We start from the raw sequence: 25,096 nt of genomic DNA on the forward strand, positions 1-25,096 counted from the left end.
TAATCCTTAAATAGCTGCATCCAATTTAGAAAAAATCTTGTACGCCATTTCGGAAAAATATCTTTACGTAAGTTCTACTTTTTATTTAATTTTGTTGGTAGAAACATTCCATACTAAGGGATCCTGGAATAGTCAATTTAATATTGGAAAGACAGGTAGAAGGAAAAAATTGTGTAGGCAGGCCACATTTGGAATATGTAAAACAAATTGTTAGGGATGTAGGATGTAGAGGGTATACTGAAATGAAACGACTAGCACTAGATAGGGAATCTTGGAGAGCTGCATCAAACCAGTCAAATGACTGAAGACAAAAAAAAAGGTAGAAACATCATTTCAGGACCTTTTACTCTTATATCAGATTAAAAAACATCTTTTTCTTTGTAAATCCGATCGAAAGGTGGTGCAGCCAATAAATACTGAGAAAAAAACGATTACTTTGTAAAGAAAGGGGTGAATTTTTATTTTAATGGTTTCTTTAAATCATAGTGGAACTATAAGTTACTACACATAAAACTATAGAAAATATAAAAAATCTTTTTTTGCAAATATTTGTTTGATCTCGTTAAAGTGTTTTTTCACAACTCTAACAATTATATTCAATAGCACTGTAGGTAAACAAGCAAATTGTGTTAAAAAAAGTAATAGGTTGGCTTTTAAATTGCATAAAGATGTTAAGCTATTTTAAAAATCAGTCATTTATTTTTATTAACGTAATTAATTCAGTTAGAGTTATAATTTAATTTATTGTAAATTAAATCTGGTTTAATACTGTTGAAAATTTAATCTCATTATCGTATTAATAAGTTTCTATTTTTCATAATTACCTAAATAAATAGTGATATTATACTTAAAAATTATTAGTTATCGGTAATCAAATGGGTTGATGTAAGTTCTTTAAAAATTTAACTAGTTGGGTTCGTCAGTCATTTATCTTTTAATATACACTGAATAATATATTTCTTACCAGATTTACTATTTAAAAAATGTAATACTATTGAAAAATTGGATAAGTTAGAATGTATTTTCTCAGTAAAAAAACTGTATTTTAGCAGTCTTCACGTACGAAGAAAGATATGCAGATAGATATGACCTAATTGGAAGGTATATTTTGAGTGTTTAGTGTTCGGGTTTGAGAAAAAACGACTTTGTAATAAGAGAATTCCGACAAAAGAAACTGAGACTTATTTCGAAACTGTTCTTGAGACTTCCATATGGGAAGGTGCTCAGATTTTTCCAATGCATCTATTGGCTCAGCAGCCAAACTGCTACAGAACGGAAAATGTGTAACACGTATGCAAGCCTTCTGTATTTCAATATGCTTGATATTGTTAAAAAAAAGGCCTAGGTTTTGCAGCTTAATAGCTGAAGAGGCTACAGAAGATACTGCCAATTCTCTGTCTAATGTTTCCCTATATATATATATATATATATATATATATAAAACGAAAACAAATTATTCAGACAAACCTGTTTATTATAAAAGAAGAGCATAACATGGTGAAATATTCTGTTAGCTATCGATGAATCATATTAAACAATCGAAAACTTAGTATAGTTTTACTTGGGAAATCGATGGGAGTATAATATCTTGATTTTTTGGAAGATATGAGGTATATTTTTACGTGCCATTAAACACGTATATGTAACTGATGTTTCAGCAGGATGAAGCATACAACTGTAGAAATAGCATTTTTAAGTTCTCATTTCCCAGATAAATAAATTTCCATTTACATGACCAAAACGTTATTTTCACCCATTCAATATCGTCTGACGAGTTATTTAAAAAACAGGTTGAATCAAATATGATTGTACTTAAATAGAAGAAATAATTGGTAGAATGATCCAAATTTTGAATAAATTTAACCGCATAACATTGTGTAAGTCGATGACATTGGGAAATCGATGGGAGTATAATATCTTGATTTTTTGGAAGATATGAGGTATATTTTTACGTGCCATTAAACACGTATATGTAACTGATGTTTCAGCAGGATGAAGCATACAACTGTAGAAATAGCATTTTTAAGTTCTCATTTCCCAGATAAATAAATTTCCATTTACATGACCAAAACGTTATTTTCACCCATTCAATATCGTCTGACGAGTTATTTAAAAAACAGGTTGAATCAAATATGATTGTACTTAAATAGAAGAAATAATTGGTAGAATGATCCAAATTTTAAATAAATTTAACCGCATAACATTGTGTAAGTAATATTTACATGATAAATGTAGTATTTACAACAATGATGGATGTTTTGAGCATTTGTTGTTGTAAGCTCCCATATATGTACATACATATATATATATATATTTTTTTTTTTTACACAACTAGTACGTTTGCAATCGCGTCCTTAAGTGGAATCATAAGTAAATCGTTTGATAATCAGCACAAGATACGGGATTCTTAAGGAACTTCCATAATAAGTCAATCCATAAAATAATTTATCAACAAGCAAAGTTCTTAAAATTCTTTAGCAAAAGAATAAATCAGTTTTTACTTCATAGTCCATGAAAACAAAGAATAACCAATAAACAAACAAATAGTCAATAAAAACTAACAAAAAATCAATATGAGTCGAAAGACTCGATAAACATAAAACAATGAAGAAATTGACAAGAACAAAAAGTTTGTAGCTTTTTGTTCTTGTCAATGTTCTTGGATGCTATAGGGTCCTACGGCGGCCTCGGCCAATGGACATACCCTTAGGTAGTGGCCAGTCCGCTTATCGGAGAGTGCCTGGAGCCGTAATGACTGCTGCTTCCGGGGAGCCGTCTGTTAAACGCAAGCGGAAACCCGGAAAAAAGTGGTGGTCCTCTGACCTTAGTGTGCTGCGCGCAAGATTTTCCCAGGAACTCTTCCTCTAGTTCCGCTAGAAGATACCAACGTCACCCCAAATGTGGATTATCGTTGATGATGTGCGCGCTGAGGGTCGCGGATCTACCGGGGTGCCCGTACTGAGTACGTTCATGTCATCAAGGAAGCCGAACTCAAGTTTTGGCATGACTCCACGCGCGACTTGCAGTGCAACCCTTGGCAACTTGAGAAGTCATGTAACCGGCCAAAGCCATTGCACGTTCTGTCCAGTGTTCGATGTGGGTTTGGTGGTCGTGACCTCAATTTGACATCTGTGGCGACTTAACAGGCGTTCCTGGATATTCTGTTTCCAGATGCTCCGGAGGGTGAAGGAGAAGTCGACGTTAGGGTGGGTGAGATACCATTCTCTGGCGTACGAGCTGTGGAACCCGTAGATATAGATCGAGTGGTTTCTCGAGATGGCACTGAGAAAGGCACCGGGGATTGACCAACTTGACCCGGATATTTCCTATCTTCTGTAGCCTGTCATAAGAGAGCCGGTTGGCAGGCTATCTCAGGGTGCCTAAGCTGGGGTTGCTTTCCGACTCGTTGGAAAGTGGCTTTGGTGAGGGTGCTCTTAAAATCAGGAAAGGATCCTAATGAAGTCCGTAGTTATCGACCCATCAGCTTCTTGCCGGTTATCGGTAAGTTGCTGGAAAGACTGGTTGTGGAACGGCTCTGGGAAAACAACGATATGAACTGTTTTCTAAATCAAGGCCAGTATGGCTTCATGAAAGGGGTTGGCACCGAGGATTGCATCTTACATGCTCTTGTCGAAGTGGAAAGTGGCCGACTGTAAATATCTTTTGACAATTTTTAAAGACGTAGAGGCAGCATTTCCTTCCTTGTGTTGGAGTTTTTTCGTCTATGAGTTGGAACGCTGCAATGCTCCCGTAGCCCTGCAGGCCGTGACTATTTGTCTAATCGTACGGCTCTGTTTAAAGATGCGCACCTATCTGTGGTAAAATCTGTCACCAGGGGAAGCCCGCAGGGTTCTGCTCTCGGTCCCCGGTTGTGGAACCTGCTATCTGACGGGTTTTGGGGATTGACATTCCCAGAAAGAGTCACGGTCCAGGCTTTCGCCGATGACTCTCTCCTTTCAGTTCGTGGTAATTTACGACCGCAGCTGGAAGATCGAGCACAATCAGCTTTGTCAACAGCGGAGGGCTGGATGGACATTTAAAATTTAAAGATTTCTGGTTGCTAAGTCGAAGTTTATGCTTCTCAAGGGTGCAGACAAATTATAGTACAGTCGAAACCCCCAAATTAAGTATAAAGGCTGTGTAATCAGCTGAGTGAGAATTCATAATTGCCTAGGTGATTTGTTTGATAAGAAGTTGCTGTTTAGCAACCACATTAAACAAGTAGCATCGGATGCCGTCTCAGTGATGCACAAACTCAGGAGGATTGCTCGGAAAGACTATGGGTTGTCGGGCCGTCAAATGTGAATGGTGTACCAAGGTGTTTTCAAAAGAATGACCTCTTACGCAACGCCCGTTTGGGCGCATAGATTGGATATGAATAGAGCACCTTTTTAAAATTTAAGGAGTGCCCAGCAAAGAGCCTTAATTGTAAGCACTGGTGTTTTAAAAAAAAAACCTCCTACGAGACAAAGATTGCATTGGGAAAGGCTCTCCCAACCGATTTAGTGGTGAAAGTTCGGGAAGCCTTGTGGAAATTGCAAAGAGGTCGGGAGATAGAGGTATTCGGGATGCGGTTTCGAGCTGGGCGAGTACCGGTGTGGAACGGTGATCATAATGCACCGGATCTAAATTTCGTTCAGTTGCCCATCTCCCGCCCGCGGAAGAGGCTGCAGAGCCTTGCGATGGAGGCATGGCAGCTGGAATGGCACACCACGACTAATGGAAGATCTTTGTATAAATTTATACAAGCTCTGAGGGGATGTTACGCCTCGAGCTCGTTTTTAAGGGCAACGGTTGCCCAGGTGCTCACCAACCATGTTAATTTAAACCAATATCTGTTTTGGTTCCGCCTGGCAGCTTATGAGTTGTGCGTCTGCGGAGAAGTCCAGTCAAATGAACACCTGATGTTTGACTGCCCTGCTCTTGTGAGGGCCAGAGACCGGGCCACCCTGGAACTTACAGGTCAAGGGGAAAATTGGCCATTCAGAAGCACAGTGAGTCAATGTGGCGGACCGTGTGGGAGTTCCTTGATGCGGTTGCTTTGTTCAACTGACTTCATTAGTTTTCCTAAGGGAAAAGACTCCTTCCGCACTGATGTGGGAAGCTAACCTAGAAATATGGCTGACCACCTGCCAGTTAAGTCTCCAAGCGCTTTAATATGCTGGACAGGTTTTGCTGGCATTCACGACCTAAACGTTTAGGGAGCGAATTGCTGTCTCGACGAAATAAATTTTAATTTATGGATGTCATATATATTTTTAGTAGTTGACGGGGTGCGCCTACACATTTTAGCAAATATATGACAAGTGAGAGGTTGGGTCACTTTAGCCGGTGGTGTATGGCACCACGCTTAGTTTGCTCTAATGTTTGCTCTGTTTCTTAGTTAGGTAAGCTCTAATAGCTGTTTAGGATACTGGTTGCTAAAGTATTCCAGGCTCAGTAGCCGTTTGTGGCACAGACATTTGGTCGTATGCTTTAGGACGCCGAATGGGGTGGTGGCGGGAGAAATGCCAAGCAAACCAATCTACTTGACCAGTACCCCATGCAAGTTGATAGAACGAATGGTAAACCGTCGTCTAGTCTCTCGTCTAAACCTTGAGAGAAACTCCCTAATTGTCTGCGAACAATGCGGTTTCCGTTAAGCTAGATCATCTATCGATCAAGTAGTTGCCCTGGAATCTGTTATTCAAAACACCTTCCTACTTCGCCAACGTATTTTTTCTGTATTTTTCCATATACAATAGACGTACGACACGGTTAGGAGGAGAGGAATTCCAAGTACACTTCATGAATTGGGTACAGAGCGAATCTCCTTTCTTTTATCAGGGGTCTCCTTAATAGTCTGTCCTTTCGCGTTGTAGGTGGAATGATGGTATCCAAAGATTTCACACTAAAAAACGGAATATGTTCACAGGAAATTGTCCGAAGTGTTACTTTATTTGCCGTAACCATAAATACGAGTAGATAACAAGTTGCGTGCGACAAACTGATATGTGTAAATAACGTGGGTGTGTCATTATTTATAGATGATGTTGTAATTTGCGTTGCTTGTAGAACTTTAGCTATGCCCAGAGATTGTTCCAAGTTATAATAATCCGTTTGGAATCGTGGTGTAAAACGACTAGATTCACTTTTTCCCCGGAGAAAACGAAATGCTTTTCCTTTTTCCGGTTGAGGGAACATATTCATCCTCAACTGTTTTTAAATGGTGAACCAGTTGAACCATGTATGAAAGTTAGATTTTTGGAATTGCGAACGCATTGTTACAAATGGTTTTCACTATTTAAAAGTGGTCGTCAATCAATTGAAGATGTCTCTCGATCAGGAAGGCCCACGACTTCAACTGATGACATCCACGTTCAGAAAATCAACGATCTGGTGCTTGCAAATCGCCGATTGACGGTCAGAGAACATGAAGAAGAGATTAACATCTGGGTGGGTTCATGCCGTGACACTTTGACTGAAAAATTGAACATGCATTGAGTTGCAGAAAAGTTTGTTCCTCGTTTAATGACGAAAAAGCGGAAAGAACATCGTGTGAATTTTTATCGGCAACTTCTTGAACTAGTCGATGACGATGAAACATTCATGCAAAGGACCATAACGGGAGACGAAAGTTGGGTTTACGGCTACGACATTGAGACAAAAGTTCAATCATCAGAAAATTATACATTACAGAAATCGCTACTAACACTTAAACACGTTCCACTCAAATATCAAGAACACGAAAACTACAGGAGATATAAGCAATCCAAGAACATGTGATTACAGAGAAGGTTATGCGGAACATAATGCTGCCAACCACACGTCACTAAATATCTCCGTTTGTGCGTAATTAAAAATGTTCGGTTATTTTCTGAACAGACCTCGTATGTACGTCCGGTGCCTACTGATCTACTCGATTTGTGGCACTGATTAGGTTGAAGGAGCTGCTGTTTGCGTTACTTCTGACATTCTGGTTAAAGTGTAGGACAAACTCTCATATCGAGATGGATGTGTGCCACATGATGAAAGGTGCTCACATTGAACACTTTTACAGAAAATCTTTAACAGTTACTTTTTAAGTAGCTTTTCAGAAAAAATGTTATTATATGTGATTCATAATTATAAGTTAAAGTTAAGATACATTAAATAGCTTTAAAACTTGATAATCCTTTTTGTACACTATGTACATTAATAATTTATGTGATTTTAGATTCTTATCATCTCACAGTTCAGTAGCATATTTTTCAAATAGAGAACTGGAAGTGTAAGTGGCTCTAAGGTAGTACGCGCAATTACAATTAACGTATGAATACAGTGCCAAAAATACGTGAATTAAATAATTAGAAAAAGTAAACTAATGGCGCATACTTTCTAACTTACAAATCAAAAAAAATCCTCCGTAAAGAATTATATTGATGTAATTAAACTGCGTTCTATAAACACGCATATAGCACAAAAACCTTGTGCCAAGTTTAATTTATGAATATGTTTTATTGCACAGTGGACTGTGGTCACTCAGTTACCATAATATAAGTAAGGCTAAACTTACGTGATATTAAAACTAGAGAAAGCTGCTTAAAACTTTTGCTGGGATTGCCTTTGAAAACATCTAATTACAATGGATTTACGTTATAAGATTTAGGTTGAAGATAGAAAGAGCAGTTTTATTACGGACGGCAAAACATTTGTACCGCAGAATAGCTGATTATATCTGGCAGTACTAGACTATAAATACTATAAATTATTTTCTTGAATGTAAATAATAATTACTAATTCATCTCGATTTATACAAAGCGTACTATTTTAAATACACATATATTACACAAATTGGATTTATTTAAATAACAATTTAATTAATTTAAATAACTTTTAAATAACAACCTTAACGACAACACCTTTACAATTAAATAATTATCTATGTTAATTGTACCTATTTCTTTATATTTGATATTATTTTATTTTAATTAGAATTACACAAATTATTAACTGGTATTTGAATTATCCATTTTTGTCTGTATACACGTACAATATTATTTAAATAAATAAATTTTCTATAATTTTTTGATTTATAACTGATAACACTAGCTGAAATAAATTAAAAAATGACCATTAATAGCATAGGAAACCCGCCAATATACTTCAATGGTTAAAAGACAGAACTTAAAAATATAATTTCCGGATATCGTGAGATCAGGATACGCAGGTACCTATAAAGAAAATCAGTCATATTTTCTTTCCTTCTATGAATTATTTTACTCCAGATTTTGAAACTGGTGACGTGATTTGCGGCTTTGGACAAATCAGCTGAATTACATTGTTGAAGGAGTATTTAGGGAAGATTTATTTCAGTTTTCTTTCATTTGAAATCGAATCCGACAGTTTTATTTGGTGATAAGCTCTGTGATGATGAAGACAATCTTAAAAAAATGGTGTGTACGGGAAAATTTTATATTGAGCAAATAATTCATAAAAATGAAAATTTATAACCCAAGATTTTTGAGGAAAATATTGCCTACAAGTAAGAAATCTATAACTTTAAAAGGTACTTTTCTTCAATTTTAGATTGATTTAATTCGATTTGAAGTTGCTTCAAATCAATCAAACGTCGATGTTAATAAAATATCTGTCTGAAGGATATTGTTATAGAATCTCCACCGTTAATGTTTAATATTCGTTAAAGGTGAAACACGGTTTAATGGAGAAAAACATATTTTTGTCACAGCTCTTCCAAGAATATCAAATTGTAATATCTAGAAGAGGTGGTGATATTTAGAATCTCAAAAAGCAAACCCGAAAAAATACGTGGCGTAAACGTAAATTTCGAGTCAATTTGAATCCTTCTACTTCAAAAATCTACTTACATCCTTATACTTCAAAATGTTTTATCCTTCTTATAAAATAATATTTTATTTCCTTTTCTGAATTGTTCTACTCCAGATTCTGAAAAATGGTAAAGTGATATGCGGCTGTAGACAAATCAGTTGAATTCTATTGTTGAACAGTATTCAGCTGAGACCACAATGATCACAGCACAGGCCACCATGATGATGTAATAAGTTCATTTCTTAAGACTCCTGTAAATGTTAAATAGGAAGTAGCCTGAACGGAAATTGCCTCATACTTGTGCATTCATGTGGTTACAGGACTCGTGTAGAAGTTATTGTATATTCGGAGAGGGAGTGAATTATATACTGAATCGGTCACAGTCGATCACTATTCAGTAACTTGGGAAGGAAAAGTAGTGGTATTAATGGACACTAATGTTGATGCTTATCATCTTGGGAAGCTGCACGGTATTGTCACTGCATTTTTTGCTGACGGATTAATAATATTAAAAACCTAAAACTTTATGTCGTGAAAAATACGTAAGCAATACTTTTAAGTATTTCTCATTATGATCTTAACGAAAGTTCTTATGTCAACGCAACTAAAACATACTATTAGAGCTCTTAAGCAATGGCCGATGATAACGTGATCTACCCGAAAAATTACTTCTCTCTTGCATTCTACAAATAAAACAGATGAGAGCCTTTAATGGAAACCTTGTTGCATTTTACTGCATCATTTTTCAAACAGTAATATTTTGAGACAGTGACTAAATTTTGTAAGAGACATGGTTTTACGAGTGAAATTTGAAACAAAATTGAGTTTTATTTTGACATTTCACTAAACAAGATCAAGTAAAATATTCCAGAGGGATCCGCTACTTAACATAAAATTTTATTGTGCCATGATTTCGTAGGTAGGAGATTATCAATTTTCCGTAGCTGGACTATCTGTGTACTTTGTATATAATAATAAAAGATAGTTTGTAAATAATCTTAAAGACTTTTTTGTTTTCAGGTGTTCTTTGCATTCCATGTAAGAATAGAGTAAAGGGCTTTTACTTCAATTATTTTTTTTTTTACCACATTACCTCGATTTTCCTCTGCTATTTTTACGGAATTTCACGTGAACAAATCATGTTTTTTTTTAATGAAACTTGAAGAATGAACAATGTCTGCTGTTTCTTTTAAATATTTATCAGTCACTTTCGTCTTAACGAAAAGCAGATTTTTTCACTTATTCTTTCAGAATATTCTTAAAAAAAGCAAACTAGACTCATTCCTCTTTAATGTTTATATACATTTTTTTTTTAATTTACACGGGATGCATGTTAACGAAGTATTTTAAGTAGTGAAAATGACAATAAACTGAATTGGATGTAACTTTTATATAGAAGTTATCGAAATTTCTAAATGGACTTCCTTCCCTCATGTTGATGGGGACTTTTTGTGATTTACATGCAATGGATGCATTTTAGTAAAAGATCTTTTTTGGAATTTTGACAGCAGTCTCCTTCCTGGTACTGTGAGGAACTAAACGATCTTTTGAGTATTTTTTTGTTTTTGTTTTTTAATGATGGTTAAATTTGTTTGCGTATATTTACATGAGTGTATATGAAGTGTGCTACTCCTCTACGTATCGCACAGCCTCGACCTTTATCCTTTCCCGATTCTTTCGGACTGTGGTTATTTGGTGGGTTTTCATTTTATGTGGATATATGGATTCGTTCAGATCCTTTACTAGACCATTGTAAAATTTAAGAGGTGGTTGGGTCCATTGGGAAAATTATAAATGTTGCACTCTTCTTCTAGCGTGATTCCCTTCTATCTGAACTTCAGTAATTTTAGAACATAAATAAATCGGTATTAAGTTTATAATTTAATAGCATTAACTGTATTTTCATTATAACAAACTCGATCATTTTTCGTATTTATTTTATTACGAAAATGAAATTGATGGAATGGCAGGAGAAATACACGAAGTTCTTTCTAGAGTCGAACTTGAGTACAGCTAATCTTGAAGGTAGAGTTGTAAATTATAATCGCAGTACCGACTACATTATCTAATGTATTAGATGTGTTGGTTGGCTGTACTTGTACAGTTATTTTATAGACAATCCGTATAATTATTAGATTTTATAACACTTCATTATCAGCATATATAGAAAGTTTAATCTGAAAATAATCATTTCAAAAACGAATTAGATCCACCATAAATAAGAAATTTATTGTGCTGCCGCGAAATGATGTTAATAAAATATTGGGTGGGGAAAAAAAATGTTTCTGCATGACATAACGATTATATATAAACAGCGGAGTTACCATCGAAGATCAGTTATGAATAAACTATTGAATTGTGGCTGTGTAGCAGAATTTTAATGTGATGATAGAGGACCAACAAAGAGGACTTACATCCCACGGCCATGCAGAAGCAAGGAAAGTTTTACTCTTATTAAAAGGAGAAATGTACCTTATTTTGGCATATAAATAGAAAGAAGTACGACTTAGTGTATTCACTGTTGGAAGAATAAAGGATAATGTGGTGTTGGTCGGTGAAGGATTTTATTGTTCTGCAATTTGATGGAGCGATTTAAGGAAGTAGGAACATAGAATTGCAGGCCATTTTTTAAAAACATTACATCTATGTGATCGGATAATTACTCAAAATTATGCTTTCAAAACTAAAATCTATAAGAAGGCCCCAAACTAATGTACACTTTTTTATTTCTAAGTATATTTCTATAAATTCACGCCCTGGAGTTTTATGTCCGAGCAGTTATAAAAATAAAAACTGCAACGGTTCAGAAACAGTAATAAATCATGATAAACAATGCATAAAATTAAACCTATGTAGTCAATAGAAAAACTACAATCACTGGAAAAAGGTGGTCAATCTTCTCCGATTATAAAGTCATAAAAACCTTTAATCGGAGAAAATATATCGAAAAGAAAAATCTAGGAAAGCAAAGCTTTTAAGGTCCATGCTGTGGAGTTTGCATTATCTCCAGCTTTGCAGTATTGTACTGACGGCATGGTTTGCACTCTGTAGGTGTAATTGTAGTTGTCTGACTGGAGTACTGACTGCAAGGTTGGCACTCGTCTGCTGACACAGGTGGCGGTGGAGACTGAGCTTCTTCTTCAGCGCCTATAATACCGGTTAACCACTCCAGCCACGAAGCTCTTTCGTAGTCAATGATTGGAAACGAACTGTTGGCCGGAGGACCTGAAAACTAAAATCAAAATACTGTTAGTATGCTTATAATATAACAGTGATAATTTAAATAACAGTAATATAAAACAAAAGAAAAGAAAAAATCAACATACGTAAAACAAAAGAAGCGTTTTCCGTTTATCTGTTTTAATAAATTGGTCGTACACCGAAGTCAGGTACCAAATTTAGGTAGGTTATATGGCAGATATATTTGTTAACTAATAATAAAAACGAAAACCTTTTTGCTGAGTAACTAATTTATTTGAATAGGCACTCAGAAAATTATTACTTTTATAAAATCATAATAACAAATAAAGAACAAATTTGACTTTAAGACAAGTACTTATGCAGAGTTTCAAAAATAGAATTCCGTTTTTATTCACTGATGTAAAACAACAAACAATAATTTATTGAGAAGTGATAAATACTTTAAATATAGATAATTATTTTAAACTATTGTAGGCTTAAACAGTTATTTTCTGTATTATAGAAAATATAAACAGAAATATATATATATGAAAATATTTATTTTAAAAGGGTTTTGTTGAGAAAGATTTTTTGTTTTATTTTTTATTTTTATTTAATCACTTTGTTTTTTAACTTAGTTTATTAAGTTATATTTAAACCATTCTTCCCACTTAATATATCACAAACATAAGTCACGTACGTGCTTTATAAAACTCAGTTACGTTGAGTAACTTCTATTTTTTGTTCATTATTATAAAAAAAAACAAAAATAAATTTTTGTCTATACTAAGACACTAATTAATCTGAAATTAAATAAAACCAAAGCTATCGTAATTTTTTTTTGTAATAATTAATATTAATCCTCACGATTAATATTATGTAATAAAGAAATTTAATATAAAAATACGGTGGAATACAGTTACTAGGAAATACTCACGTCTAAAGTTGTCCCGAAAGGTTGGTGAATAAATTTATTATTAAAAAATTATTTGTTTCGAGAGCATTCTATATGACATCACGACCTTGAGAGTATATACACCCGATGGTTGCCAGGAACTAAACACTCTCTTACAAGACTCTCAGATTCATTCTTTACTCAGACAGCCGTAGTCATCAGGAATCGAAAGCAGCAAGGATATCCGAGGTCTTCAAGGATCGTCCATCTACACAACTTCAGTCATCGCTCTTGACGGATTTCGACCGGGAGCTATTAGAATGACAACTCCAGCCTCACATGACTTCGGCTGATACAGATAATTAAATATTTTCTTCTTATTATCATCAGACAGTTCACTTCACTAATTTAATTTCATCGCTAATATTACCACAACCCTGAGAAAAGGATTATCCGCTCAAGTACCAGAGAATAGCCATCTGATTCGTTTATTAATCTATATTTTATTTTTATATTTCATACTATCACAATATATAGATATGTTGTGTGTTTGTGTGTGTGTGTGTGCGTGCGAGCGTGTGTGAACGCTCTTGTTAGTGTCATGCATAAATATCTGACACAACATGACATGTATGAGATACATATGTTGTTACTATTGGAGTAGGTTTATTACTAGAACAGAAATTCAATTAGAAAATAAATGTGACGGAAAGAAAAACAACAAGGAATTAGATAAAGAACAAAATAGATTAAAAAAAATAGTGAAATAGTTATTAAAATGAAAAGGATGGACGAAGTAAATTAGATATTAAAACCAAACCAGCATAAGGAGAAAAATAAAGAAGTCTTCTTGCATAATGTGTACCTTTATTTAATTGTTCTATAAAGAGTAAAAAGAAAATCCTTAAAAAATTTGCGTGGATTATAGTGTTTTATAATTGTGAAATATGAACGATAGGAAAAACAGAAAAGTAAAGAGAAGACATTTGAAATACATAAGTGTATGACAGATTTTTGAAACAATATTTTTTCATTTATCCGACTGATTAACTGATTAAAGAGGTATTGTAATATTTTTCTATTGTAGATTTTTGAAAGGGATTTAATGGTGGAAAAAATAGCACATATGTAGTACGCCCTACCTCACTACTTGATGCGAAGAAAACCGATTGTAACGCGAATCTAATGAATATAAAAAAACATTTCTTCATTTATTTTACGTCACATCCATTTGAATAACATGAAGACATAATAAAAAGGTGAGCAGTCAAATGAACATAATTAAAGAATTGTACAAAAACTAACATTAATTAAATAAATTTAACAAGTTTGTCTTTTACTGGAGTACTTGAAAGCATATTAACATTTAAAAATAGTTACAAAACAATCACAGCAGCGAAAAAATAAAAGATAAAATATTAACGTTAGCTGAGCAGAAAAATATAAAATGCAGAGAAAAATAAACGTTATTGAATTTTATTACTTTTTTCCGTTTTTCTTTTTTTCTCTTTTCATTTTCGTTCTTTTCTTTCCTTTTTCCTTCTTTTTATCTCGAAAATAGAACTTGTTTATTAATTCTAATAAGGGAGTAACGATCGAATTCTGAGGAAAAACTATTTTCAATACATTAGCTAACTTTTTTTAATACTTCACTCCCAAACCCTCAAAAGATTTTGTTTAACGAACAGGATACTAAAATAATCTTTATTCCTAATATTGTTTTGGTGATAATTATCTCAATTAAAGGATTACGATTATATCTTATATAAATTACAGCTTCATATTTGTGTAAACCTTAGTTTACATGGAGCTCAGAAATGTGGAGAATGATACGAACTTTTTTGCATTATAAACAAATTTTGCGCTATCAATTATCCCATACCGAGTTTTAGTAATATCGAATTTCAATAGAAATAGAGTAATATACTGTTTTACAACTACAGATACTTCTTATATCAAAAATCATATCACTCAATGTTTTGCATACTAGTAAGCGGTCTTTCACATATATGGTCTTTTCAAATCAACTGATCACCGAAATAAAACCTCAATAATTTATAAAACCTGCCGAGAGCAATATATTTTTTTTTATCGATGGTGACACTAGGAATTAATTGTTGATTTTTAATTTAAAATGAATTGAACTAATGAATGAATTAAACGGCTTTAATAAAATGACTAATCATTCATGGGAGGAGTGAATCGCATTCAATCATACCAACATCTGTTACGCGATCACAAAATTTAATTATTTCATTACCTTTATTTAAAATTAGGTCATTAACAAAAAATCACAAAGATCAATGGACGTAAAACCGAGCACGGGAATTTTGTCCTAATAATTTCCCACCTAGAATTGCCGGGAAGGAAGTCATTCATTATAAATGGTTCTGTTGTATATGAAATTGAGACTGTTGGTGTATATGATTCATTCATCCATATATGACCGAGACCATTCAATAACTTTGTATTCCAGCTTGGAGTTTAGCTAGAAGTGAATGATTAGCGCTGTCAAAAGCCTTTGTCATTCGAAAGAAAAAAACCATAGATTTCTATGGCCTCTCCAAGGTCGGTGTGCTGAATCTATGAAACTCTATTTAGGTGGGGCTATTCGATTTGTTTCCTTTTGATGAAATCGAATTACAATTAAAACATTAACTTCGTGGTACCTTTTTTTTTTGTTTGATGCAGCTCCCCAAGATTCCTTATCTAGTGCTAGTCGTTTTATTTTCGGTATACAATCCTAACAATTTGTTTTACGTATTCCAAACGTTGCCTTCCTGCACAATTTTTCCCTTCTACTTGACCCCAATATTAAAGCGACTATTCCAGGATACCTTAATATGTGGCCTATAAGTCTGTCTCTTCTTTTAACTATATATTTCCAAATGCTTCTTTCTTCATCGATTTGCCGCAACACCTCTTCATTTGTCACTTCATTCACCCATCTGATTTTTAACATTCTCCTACAGCTCCGTATTTGAAAATCTGCACCGTATACAGCACCGTAATTTACGGCGCAATCTGCACCGTATACAGCACCGTATTTCAAACTTGGACGATCAGGTACTCCGATCGTCCAAGTTTCACTTCCATATAAAGCTACGTTCCAAACATATACATTCAAAAATCTTTTCCTGATGTTTAAATTAATTTTAGACGTAAACAAATTATATTTCTGACTGAAAGCTCATTTTGCCTGTGCTACTGGGCATTTTATATCGCTCCTGCTTCGTCCATCTTTAGTAATTCTACTTCCCAAATAACAAAATTCTTCTACTTCCATAATATCTTCTCTTCCTATTTTTACATTCAGTGGTCCATCTTCGTTATTTCTACATTTCATTAATTTCGTTTTGTTCTTGTTTATTTTCATGTGGTAGTACTTGCGTAGGACTTCATCCATGCCATTCACTGTTTCTTCTAAATCATTTTTACTTTCAGCTAGAATTACTATATCATCAGCAAATCGAAGCACCTTTATCTTTTCACCTTGTACTGTTACTCCGGATCTAAATTGTTCTTTAACATCATTAACTGCTAGTTCTATGTAAAGATTAAAAAGTAACGGGGATAGGGAACATCCTTGTCGGACTTCCTTTCTTATTAAGCCTTTTTTCTTATGTTCTTCAATTATTACCATTACTGTTTGGTTCCTGTAAATGTTAGCAATCGTTCTTCTATGTCTGTATTTGAACCCTAATTTTTTAAAACCCTAATTTTTGAACTCTAATTTTTTTTAGGGTTAAAAAATTTTTCTAACCTTAAATTTTTTTCTGAACATTTTGTAAAATCTTTTGTAGAAATCGAATTATAATTTAAAACATTAACTTCGTGGTAATTACACGATAATTTCTTCAGAATATCTACAGAAATCTTAAAGCTATTGAGAAGATTACCCATGCCGTTAGTGGGATTACCCCATGCCGGGGCATGGGATTACCCATGCCTCTTTTTGTATGCCGTTAGTGGACGTATTGTTTAATCTCTGATTAACTTTATTAAAAAACTGGATCTCACCTCGATCCGTAAATTTTTATTTTTAAAGTCGAATTATTATAACTTTCTCAGATACAGTCACCAGATAAAACTTAGATTTAAAAACGTATCGTTAGTTTTTTAACTAAGATGGCTACTTAACATACACTTGTTACAAGATTTTTAATATTATGAACTTTTTAATAAAATGATGAAAGACGTACGGGCTTAAGATTCTTTCATACTTACCATTTATATTAATTTCTAGAATGTTAGTAACACATATTTTCTAATTTATTTTTTATCGTAAGCCCAAAAACCTTACTCTGTATTCATAACGTTAATGTTCGCACCATTTGGTTTGCCGTACACCTTTTATTAATACTTTATTGTATATGAAAAGTACATTGAAGTATTAAAAAAAACGTGTATGCCACTGCCTTTCTACATATAATATTTTAGATGCCTATCTGTGCAACTGTCCTTTCATCTGATCAGATACTTCTATTTTCTTCTGGATATTTCCGATTCTGTTAAGAGTACTCTTAGTCACCAGTAGTTAAGGATTAGTAACAACAAAAACGGCAGAAATAATATTACTATCTGAAAAAACCAACTCGCGAAGCATAAACTTGTTCCGCTATAATTGTGATTTGCAGTTATGATATTAATTAGTTTTTCGAGTCGGTTTCTCAACATTCTGACTGAATCCATTTCAAGTAAAAACATTACTGGGAATTATTACTGCCTGAAGATAAAAAACTAATCTAGCTACCTTTGCAATGCAGATTTTTTTTAAGTATAACCCTTCATTTTACTCAGTTACTAATCGAATCTTAGAAAAGTAGGAAATGAATGATGATAAGGAGAACGATACAATCAGATATTAAAATTTACAATTTCGGTGATAGAGCCTCAGCAAAGTATTACTCTACTGCTAAAACTTTTAAATGTGTAAGGGTATAGCGGGTATTATTTATAATTAATATAGCAGTCCGATCCCTTACATCACAACGTATGTATTTAAAACTGGAAAGTCTGTTTAGAAGTGAAACTTTTCACAAGCCCACTGGTATTTATTTATTAATCCCTAGTAGATTAAATTTATTATATTTCAATTCATCAAAGTACATTAATTTTTCAGTTTTGTTAGAGATTCCCTGATCATTAATATGCATCACTTAATAGAAGGTAAACCGGTTTTTTTGTTTTTTTTTAGAATTTGAAACCAAAATTATATTTTATCATTTGAAATTTTTAAGAGACCACCATTTTCCTCAAAAAATAAAATAGTAGAATAATTTTTCCTCTTTAGAATATTTGTTTAAATCGGACCTATAATGCATTATTTAGATATTCTTCGTGGACTAAAAAATTTTTAACGGACAATTCGATCGAATGATATTTCAAAATCATCTACCAAAAATTGCAATATCAGTTACGAATGGATAACTACCTGTTGAACCAATTTACAAGAATTAAAAAAATAGACTATTCCTTGAATAGTCTATAAACTATTCCTTGAAATAATTTCTTTGTAATACGGTCTATTTTATTAAATCTTCATTTATTTTATACGATTAAATCTTCCAGTATATATTCAATTTGATTTTGACGCCTTGCCGGATAAAGATAAGGAATTATCTTCTTACTGTAACCTAATATTATTATCTGTATCTAACCCTAGAGTTATGCATTTACCATTTTATGGAAATAATGTATTTTTGCTTTTATCTAATTCCTTGAAGGATGAAATATACAACTGTAAATTCTTAATAATAAATGCTAACTGCATTTAACGCCAAAAGATTTACAAAAAGAAGTAAATTACAGATTAAATTCCTGCAAAGTTTGCTCAACACAATGTATTAAAAACGGTTTGTGCAAGTCGTAGAATGAAACATTTACATAAATATACGATTTAAATAGTAAAATAAAATAAAAATTTGGACTAATAGGATTTGGTATCTTATGTACTCTAAAATTTATTTAACTCCTTTCAGGCTTTTTAGTAAAAGGTATTCAACTTAGAATTGAATACAAAAATTGTAAAGTCCCGCTTAAACCTTCCTGCCTAACCTAACTAAAACAATCTGATAAAGACAAAAAATATTTATGAAGAACAGTTTTAAATAGATGAAACTCAAAGATTATTTAGGTGGAAAAGGTTTTTATTTTCATAATGAAATTTGTTGCGAAAACATTTGATATGATTGAAGTGCTTAAAATTTATAACGTTCAAACAAATTTCAAAATTCAATTAAATTTTCAGTACGTACTAATTTGTTCTAACTATTCTATTTGTAATTTTAAACTGTTATATCAGAGAGAGAAATAGAGAGAGAGAGAGCGAGAGAGTGAGAGAGAGTGAGAGAGAGAGAGAGAGAGAGTGAGAAATCACATCTCACACTCGACAGTATCCAATGTACTAGTCTGGGGGTTGTCCACATGAAAGTGCAGTCTCTGGAGATACTCATCGAATTACTGATTAAAAACAAATATATTGTTTTGCTAGTAAAATTAACATTTACATTTAAAAATTATTTAACTTTAATTATACAAAATAATTAAAAATCTCCCGTTTTCCCAATTGATAATAACAAAACTATAAGAAAAATATTATTATAATATTGTAATATTAATTACGTAACGAGGAACTTTTCAAGTGTCCTCCTTCTGCCCCTTTGTATGTGCGACTGTCTGTTTAATCTTGAATCCCATTTTTTCCTATTAGGTTTTGTTCGGACTTATAAAATTAATCGATTTTTCTATCTACAACTTGAGACGGTTAACATTATTTAGATCTAATGAAACGATTCTGTTTTAAAGATTCTCCAGAACGGAAAATTGCAAGGCGTCCGAATCACATTAACGAACCGACCATTCATTTGTTCTTTGGGTTTCGAAACAATCATGTAACCTTTGATCGATGTAAGTTCTAATTGAAGAGAATACCAATGAAGTGCTCAATCTTGCCGTCAAAAAACAAAAACATCGATGTCAACACATGGTTGTTTGACACGGATACGGAGTAACTATGGAGTAAGGATATTTCAAAACATCATAGGATATGGATTGCCAGTTATATTTTCGTCGAAGAAATAATATTCCAATATTATGATGAATCATTATGGCAATTCTATGGTTTATCATAATAATCAACATTTACCGGATTATAAAAGGTTTGTTTATACGAGTGATAATCATTTAATCTGGCGACGCCGAATAGCTATAACGGTTCAAGTGACACTTCGGGCATTCGAAGGTTGGGATAAAAACAAAATGATAAACAGCAGAAGACAAACCAAACCTTAAAACTCTTCGAATTCAAAACAAATGTTTTTTTTTTTTAATTTAACAATTGGGGTATCACATGAAAGTTCAAAAAAGGTTACTTTCAAATATGAACTTATTAAATTTAAACGATAAAATATATTAAAAATAATTAGAAAGTAATATCAAAAATAATAAAAATGAATTCTTAAAATCCTATAATTAATCAATCAGTTAAGTATGGAAATTCTAATTGACAGGTAATTAAAGAAATATTTAAATTGTATCCAAAGAATTATTATTTAGAACTAACGTACCGAATAGGTACTGAAGAAAGGATAAAAACGTCGCGTTATAATAGGATTATAACAATTTAATTACAAGTAGCCATAACAATTATTATCATTATAAGTAATTTAATTTATTGTTTATATGTAAGCGTTTTCTACAGCCAAGGCCGTCTCAAGCAGAGTTAATTCAGTGGAGAAAAGAGTGGGCGAGCCGTGTCCCCTGTATATTATATGAATCAGATTTCAAAGCATAATAAACTTTTTAATTTTTATGATAATAAAGAAGTCTTTATATCATGTCAGTGTATGTGCCTATAAAAACATCATAATTATGGCTTTTATACTAATAATTTACGTAATAAACAACGTAGACGCTCTAAGTGGTCTTTTATTTTTTGAGAAGGACATTTTGTTGGTTTCTTTTTAAGTAGTCATAATTAGATAAATGAATTTATTTCATAAAATATGTGATTAGAGAAGCACACGAGAACAAAAATAAAAGTAAAGTTAGGTTTATTTGAATATTTATTACTGTATTATCTTAATACGTTTTGCTGTCTCTTCATCATTTAACAATAATTTAATATCAGTTAATATGATTTTTTTTTCTTTGGTTATTCCTTTTGCTATGTTTTCATTTTCTATTCTTGCTACAAGTGTGCTAATCGGTAGGTAAATTCTTGACTTGGCCTTTTGCTTTTTTTCTTTTAAATTTATAATGGTTTAATATTATTCAACTAAAATCTATATTTCTAGACGGATCTAAATAATGTTTCAAAAAACGAAGTTTTATAAGATCATTTCCAGTTTATCATCTTATTAAAGCATTTTACCGGTAATATACTATACACGGGTGTATATATGCGGTAAAGAACTAACTTCCAAAAAATGAAAATTTCAGACTGTCATTTTACCGTTCTATTTAGAATTCTGAATCTTTGGCATTAAGGATTCAATCCAATCCATATTAACAAAAACTATAGAGTAAACTTCCTTTTTAAAAATTTCTTCATTTTTAATATTAGTGTTATTCAAAAAGGACTTAACTTTAAGTTGAATAACAGTGCAGTTAGTGAAATTTAAAAAGAATATTCATGCAACAAATCGAATGGAAATATTTTTTTCGTGTTAATAAATTGCTTAAAAAGCAGAGTAAAAATTCTCAATCGGTTATTAATAAATTAGTATTATTTTCTTTACAAAGTTTTACAGAATAACAATTATTATAAATATATAATTTTTTATCTTTTTTAAAAAAGATTGTCTTATTTTAATTTATTATTTTATTTAAACTTAAAGAATTATATTATATTCGTGGTGTTATAAGAAATATTAATATTGCTTAGTTCTTATTTAATATTTTTATTCATAGTCTCATCAAAAATTAAAGTCATTAGCGACTTAATAGTGAAATGTAACTGTAGTGTAAACGTGTAGTCTTGAAAAAACTCAGCCCAACCATTCCTGAGACGTTTGGTTAATTGAAACCCGACTACAAAAGAACACCAGTATCCGCGACCTAGTATTTAAATCGCAATAAAAAGTCCAGGTCATGCTGGACCTTTATTCGTATTTGAACCTGAGAACTCTCGATTTCGAATCAGCTGATTAATGACGACGAGTTTACCATTAGACCAAATCGGTGGGTTTTCTTAATTTCTATTTCATCAGTTCAGCCAAATATAATTACTCTTAGTTTTTTCTGAAAATTTAGTGTATATTTGAATTTTACATTTAAAAATCGTTTAACTTATTAAAATTTTAATATTATTATTATTCTAACATGTGAAAAATAAATTTATTGGAATGTTTAATGATTAATCTATTTCTATGTATATAATTTAAATATATTTTTAAATAAAATAATTGATTTTTTTCTTATAAATTTTATTTTTTTATGTACATATTTTGTTTTTATTCGTATTTGCATTCATTTTGTGATCAAGATTTTGTAAAAAAAAGTATGTTTTTATCAAGTAAATTATTGTTTGGACTCATTTTATTTAACTGTATCTCTGCATTATCTTTCTATAACTGTAGTGTTTTTTAGAAGCAGTTAACTATAATTTTTTAAAATAAATTTAAATGTTTTCAGTTTTTGATGACAACTCGTACAAATATAATAATCAAATAAACTACCGTAACTAGATTTATTTAAATTTTTCTCTTGATTTATTGTTAATTTTTATTAACGTACGAGTGGGAAAAGTTATCATAAATTTTAAAGGCTGTTACTCGAGAAGTATAGAATGATGATTGACTTCTATTGCATATCTAGGTCCATATGCAGGTATAACAATAGATTGTCGTAGGTGCATAAATTATTTGTAAAATAATCAACGTACTAATAATAAGTGCTGATAATAAGAAATGAATTTTTTTAAGATAACTAGCTCGTTTACGTAATTTATATTGGTAAAAATTGCAATATTATTATTAATAGATTTAAGCTAGTCGTTAAATATCAAGAATCATTTTCATTCTCCCTATCTTTTTGCATTTAATATCTAAATGTGAGTCGTCTTTTGAATCGAGATTGTAGTGACTTACGCAATCGTACAGTGTCTTTTGTGTAACAATAGTTTTAAAATGTTGATGTTTATGAAATGTAAACGCAAAACGAAGATTTTTTCAAAAACGTGAACAGACTTTTTAATTTTTTTTATTCAGTATGTTATAAAGCTAGCATGTTTACAAATCTCTCGCTCTAAGTCAAGGCAGCGTACCTGGGTTGAACGGTGAACCGCCTGCCGCGCTTGTCATTCTAAATTAGCTACAGTTAACAGATTGTTCCAGCAAATATGAAAACTTTATAATTATTCATATTTATAAAACTAATGCAAAGCAAAATAGTCTAATAATAATTTCCTGAGGTAGATAATTCCCACGTCCAGAACGTACCATGTATGTTCCAAGACCAGGGCGGTAACAGTTGTACATAATTACAATACATATAGATTGCTAACGGGATTCTGAGTATTTCTCTTGGATATCATGTTATTCTTTTGATTTAATTTTCATCTTTAAGTCGCTTTACCGACAAGACTTTTCAACCACCTGCAGATTAGGAACAATGGAAAACGATTTTGGAAATGGACTTACATCACCTTTGTAGTTGGCGATGTGTATTTGTACGGACTCCAGGTAATGCTGGTATCTCAGGAAATGAAAGCGCAGACACAGCTGCCAAAATGACAACGATTTTTGAGAATATGCATATAATTCTTTTTCGAGTGGCAGATGTTAAAATGTTATACGGGTGGCACCTAACAATACTATCAGAAGCACTTGAAGTAACGAATGGAGGAAACTAAATACGAAATTAAATGCAATTAAAACCATTCCATATAAATGGAAGAGCGATGCGAAACTGACTTGCTGAGAATATATATAGCGTTTATCAGACTCAGAATCGGTCACATACGAATAATAAATCCATATTTGTTAACTTGCGAAGAAAGACCAGTTTACAGTATATGTGATAAATACTTAATATTAAGAATCTACAGTATATAAAAACATCAACTAAGAAACAATACTGCTGCTAACTTAGAAAATGGTAAAGAAGAAAAAATAGTTGCTAACCTAGATGCCACCGGATTAATAACGATTTACAAATTTGATATGAGTTATGTTTACTCATACTAAAAAATCCTCTATGTGAAGGTTTTAATGCATTAGTTTTTTGCATTTTTATATTTATGTGCCTGTAATTGTTATGTGTGCGCTTTTCTTTTTTGCTTAATGATATCGCCACATAAGCTTAAAGCTTAAAGCTTGTGTGTGGGATATGGAAATAGAATGTTTTTAGTGTATGAAAAATGCCATGTCTGACCGGGATTCGAACCCGGGACCATCGGATGAAAGGCCAAAACGCTACCACTCGCACCGCGGAGGCCGGTTTTGTGTTAAATATTTCATGTTATGTTTAATTTTTGTGTTTTAATTAAAATATGCAACCTTACATTTTACAATCCTACTTGTGATTTAATTATCTTTTAAACTATTAAAAGTCCATGCTCATAAAACAAAAATAAAAAAACAAAAAATAGTAACAAAGATTTGTAACGCGTTACTTTGAAATATTACAGTATATTGCAATAGATTACTAAATGATTAATAACGGTGTGAATACTATTAAATGAGATTTAAAACGATCCTCTTTTTGTTCATCGTATAATAAAAAGTAATAAAACATGGTATTTAACATAAAATAATGAAATATTTTTCTTATATAGATTGTATGTACAAAGGAGAACACTGTTTTATTCATTCGTCATAAATCCTCCCGTTTCCCTGAATATATAGAAACCTGAAAATAGGCTGTCCTAAATTTATTCCTAAAGGGTATTAGTAGACGTACGCATGATAACTTTGAATAATAACTCCTAAAACAGCTACATTATAAGAAATGTCTTTTGCGTTTTCTGTTTTAACCTTCTCATTATGACAGAGTATGGTAAACTCGGACTGTGTGGTTCCGTAACTCCTGTTGAATAGAAACTAAATTGAGGAACATACACTAACTATGAAATTCTTTTGTAATGTTTTTTAGGATTCCTCTTTCACCATTTATAAGAAGGTAATGCTGGATAAAAATTTTCCGTATTTCCAGGTTACATTCTTAAAGTAGTGGAAAGATTTAACAAAGCATCCTATGAAGGGAAAAATT

The 25,096-nt window shown here is 32.2% G+C and overlaps 1 protein-coding gene across 1 annotated transcript in view; it reads right to left on the reverse strand.

Annotated features, from left to right (window-relative positions):
• The window catches only part of LOC142318071 (trypsin-like), a 78,611-nt gene that overhangs the window by 44,953 nt on the left and 8,562 nt on the right, over positions 1-25,096 (reverse strand). The window contains exon 2 of the mRNA XM_075354593.1: positions 11,893-12,040. Coding sequence (XP_075210708.1) covers positions 11,893-12,040 — 148 coding nt within the window. The remainder of the gene's footprint in view (positions 1-11,892; positions 12,041-25,096) is intronic.

This window comes from Lycorma delicatula, chromosome 1, assembly GCF_047948215.1.
Source record: "Lycorma delicatula isolate Av1 chromosome 1, ASM4794821v1, whole genome shotgun sequence".
Taxonomy (NCBI): Eukaryota; Metazoa; Arthropoda; class Insecta; order Hemiptera; family Fulgoridae; genus Lycorma; species Lycorma delicatula.